Source organism: Octopus bimaculoides, chromosome 14, assembly GCF_001194135.2.
Source record: "Octopus bimaculoides isolate UCB-OBI-ISO-001 chromosome 14, ASM119413v2, whole genome shotgun sequence".
Lineage (NCBI taxonomy): Eukaryota > Metazoa > Mollusca > Cephalopoda > Octopoda > Octopodidae > Octopus > Octopus bimaculoides.
The window spans coordinates 38,960,733-38,964,916 of NC_068994.1; the positions used below are offsets into that span (position 1 = coordinate 38,960,733).

Consider the following 4,184-nt stretch of genomic DNA (forward strand, 5'->3'; position numbering starts at 1 on the left):
TGTGTGTGTGTGTGTGTGTGTGTGTGTGTGTGTGTGTGTGTGTGTATGTGTGTGTGCATTTACAAAGTTTTAAAAAAAATTTCTAGATTAGTCACAATATCTGAAAATATATTTTCTGAAATTAATAATTACTATTTATAAAACTTATTTTATATGCTGATTAACACTGCATGTTGCATGAAGCTTGTGTTAATTTGATTCGTCAAAAAATTTCTTTTATGTGATAAATAATTTTTCATTTAAGAATATTTTCTCCACACATATGTGTGTGTGTGTGTGTGTGTATCAGTATATATGAACATGCACACACATAAGCATACAGTAATCCCTAGACTATCGCCGGTGTTACTTTCCAAAGTCCCCAGCAATAGGTGAAAATCCACAAAGTAGAAACAGTACTGTACTGTATGTTTATTTTTTATTTTTATAATTTACATATATTTATTTTATTATAAATTCAAAACAACACCATGGAGGAATCGACATAAGCTTAAACAATAACCACAATAGGTTAACTGTGATAGATGAACTGTGATACATGAACCGCGATATGGCAAAGGATTACTGTACATGCATACATATTTACACATGTCTGTGTATATCTTTTATCTTTTATCTGTTAGACTATGGTCATGCTGGGGCACTACCTCGAACCTTTTAGATAAATGAATTGACCCTAGTATTTATATTCTTTTTTGTTAAGCCTGGTACTAATCTTATCATTCTCTTTTACCACATGTTAAGTTATGGGGACAGTTGTCAAGTGGTGGTTGCAGACAAACAAACTCAAAGACATTTGCATAGATAAATATGTACATAGATATATATACAACAGGTTTCTTTCTGTTTCCATCTACCAAAACCACTCACAAGGCTTTGGTCAGCCCCAGGCTTGTGGCAGAAGACAATTGACAAAGGTGCACACAGTAGAACTGAAGTTGAAACTATGTGGTTGGGAAGCAAGTGTCTTGCCACATAGAAGCACCTATACACATATGTTTGTGAATGTATGTATGTGTGTGTATACAAATGTACAATCACACACACACACACACACATAATACAGGGGTTGAACAAAATAATGGTAATACCTTAAAATTTCAAACAAATTTATTTTAATATGGAGTAGGACCGCCTTTGGCAGTAATTACAACTTGAATTCTACAAGGTATGGACTCATACAAAGTTTGAATTGTTTCCGAAGGAATTTTTGTCCATTCTTCAGCTAAAACAGTCTCCAGTTCATGTAGCGATGAAGGCAGAGGATATCTACTCCTTACTTGTTTTTCTAAAATGCACCATAAATGTTCAATAATATTGAGATCTGGGTACTGTGGTGGCCAGATAAGATGTTCAACTTCACTAGAATGTTCCTCGTGCCATTCAGTAACAACTGTGTGAATTGGTGCATTATCATTCTGAAAGATTGTGTTTCCCTCTGGAAACAGTTATGCAACCATAGGATGAATTTGATCAGATAAAATGCTTAAATGGTCTTGATTATTAATTCTGCCATGAAGGGAAACCACTGGGCTAACAGATTTCCAAGATATAGCCCCCCAGATCATCTCATATCCTCCTCCATGTTTAACTGTTGGAAGAAGGCAGTCTGGGTCAAATGCTTCGTTTGGTTGTCTCCACATCTATACTTGGCCAGTAGTCGGAAATACGGTAAAGGATGACTAGTCTGAGAAAATAACATTCTTCCACTGCTCTAGGAACCAATTCTGTTGGTTTTTACTCCACTCTAAATGCTTTGTAACGTTTGCTTTTGAAAGTAGTGGTTTTCTAATTGCTGCCCTTCTCTGAAATCCAGCTTTGTGCAGCTCCCAGCGAAAAGTTTTTGTGGAAACTGAGTTCTTGAGGTAGTCATTAAGCTCTGCAGTAATTTTGGGAGCTGTACTTTTGTGATCCTTTTAACAATTCACATATGAGTCCAATGGCTCCTATCTGAAAGTTTTGGTTTTCTTCCGGAGTTTTATTTTGATGAGGAGGTTTTTCCCGCTTTCCCAAAGGCTATCATTACTTTCAAGACAGTACTCCTTGATACGCCAAAGATTTCGTCTGTTTTCATTATGCTAGTGTCTGCCATACGAGCACCAACAATTTGACCTCTTTGAAAGTCCGATAGATCTGTCATTTTAATGTGTTTTAATCACCTTTTTCTGATGCTCTCTGAAAAGAAACAGCAATTTTAGCAAAACATATTAAGCAACACTAATGATAAATAAAAAAACATAAAACTAAACAAGCTTTAGACGGTTTTATAGATATTTCAAAATTATGATGCTATGATGCTAGGTGTTTCCATTATTTTGTCCAACCCCTGTATATACATGTGGTGTGTATATGTTTGTATATATATATATATATATATCAATATGTATATGTATAACTGTATGGACGACAATGTCTGGTGGATCCTAATATATTATGCACATAGCAATTTAAAGCAGCAGAACATATCCATAGGCTCAGGAACAGGGATACAAGCACATTCCGCACAACTTTTGTGGGTCAATGAAAGTGCTGTGAATGTCCTCCTGAAAAACTTCACCAAAGTGAATGATTGCAGAAGATTGTGAAACATTACTTTTCCATTATTGGATTAACCTGATTTGATTGATGTACAAATAGAATAATAATAATTATTATTATTATTACTATACTGTGTTTGTTTTAATATTAATATTGAACAAACTGATTTTGTGTGTAAAAAATTTTGGATCTGGGTTTGCACTCACTACACAACTTCCATCCCTGCACTTATGAACATACCTCTCTCTGTCATGATATCTTTGTACTGTGAGGTGAAAATGATGGAAACAAAGATGGTGTGGATTTGACTACTACGAACAATCACTATCTAAACAATTCATGAACAGGCATTTCAAACTCTCTTCCATTATATCTGTACTAGTAAGCCCATATCCATGTATAAATGTATTAATGTATGATGCAGTATTCTGATGTATAATAATGTATAATGAAAATATTTTGAAATATAATATTTGTTTTACTGATAAATAAAAGTCTTTTAAATGTCAATCACGATTTCATTTAAAAGGAATTATTTCATTTTCAACTTATGAAATCAGTTCAGACTTTAGGTAGTGTTATGTATTCTGTTATTCTTTTATTTGTTTCCGTCATTTGACGATTTTATAGATATTTCAAAATTATGATGCTACGATGCTAGGTGTTTCCATTATTTTGTCCAACCCCTGTACATACATGTGGTATATTATTCTTTGTAAGCCTAGTACTTATTCTATTAGCCTCTTTTGCGGAACCACTAAGTTACAGGGACATAAACACACTAGGATCAGTTGTCAAGCGATGTCGATGGGACAAACACAGGCACACACACACACACACACACACACACAGACACACACACAGACACACACACTCACACACACACACGCACACACACAAACACACACACACACACATATGTGTATATATGATGGAGTTCTTTCAGTTCCTGTCTACCAAATCCACTCACAAGGCTTTGGTCAGCCTGTAGCTATAGTAGAAGACACTTACCCAAGGTGCCATGCAGTTGGAGTGAACCCGGAATATATATGTGTGTGTATATTCAGACATACATGCATACATATGCACATACATATGTATACAATAATCTATTTATGTACACATATATAAATATATATATGTGCACATAGATATATAAACGTATGTGTATCTATATATTTGTGTATGTGTGTGTGTATGTGTGTGTTTATATATGTATATACATATTACAATGAAAAATGCTGGCGCGAGCATGTTAATATTCTTAAGCTATTATATAGAACAAGATTTCTACAGTAGAATTTGCCTAATTCATCATCTCTAAAGGAGACTAAAATGTACTTAAAATTAAAATTTTATTGTACTTAAAATATTGCAGCTGAGAATAACATTCTTACAATATTTACTATATTTTATCAAAACAAAAATTATAAAAACATTACTGGGTTTTTCCAAAAATAAGCCCACCTGATTTTAAGCCTGTGGGCTTATATTCAAAATCTCTTTTCATGTATAGCCCCAGTAATTTTTATTATTTTCAAAAAAAGTTTATTCAAGCAAAATTATATGTCTGTATTTAAGCCCATGGGCTTATTTTTGGAAAAAGCAGTATTTTAAATATGAAGTAAAATAAAATTAATTCTTAA

At 33.6% G+C, this 4,184-nt stretch overlaps 1 protein-coding gene across 3 annotated transcripts in view; it reads right to left on the minus strand.

The window, feature by feature from the left end:
• Positions 1 to 4,184, minus strand: part of LOC106872388 (protocadherin-18) — a 134,234-nt gene that overhangs the window by 80,399 nt on the left and 49,651 nt on the right. The window contains exon 3 of one of the 3 annotated variants that reach the window (XM_052973092.1): positions 1,051 to 2,175. The exons of the other annotated variants lie outside the window; for them this stretch is intronic. Within the exon in view, the coding sequence (XP_052829052.1) occupies positions 2,152 to 2,175 (24 nt within the window). The 3' untranslated portion in view covers positions 1,051 to 2,151. Of the gene's footprint in view, positions 1 to 1,050; positions 2,176 to 4,184 lie in introns of those variants that run through there. 3 annotated transcript variants of the gene reach the window in all.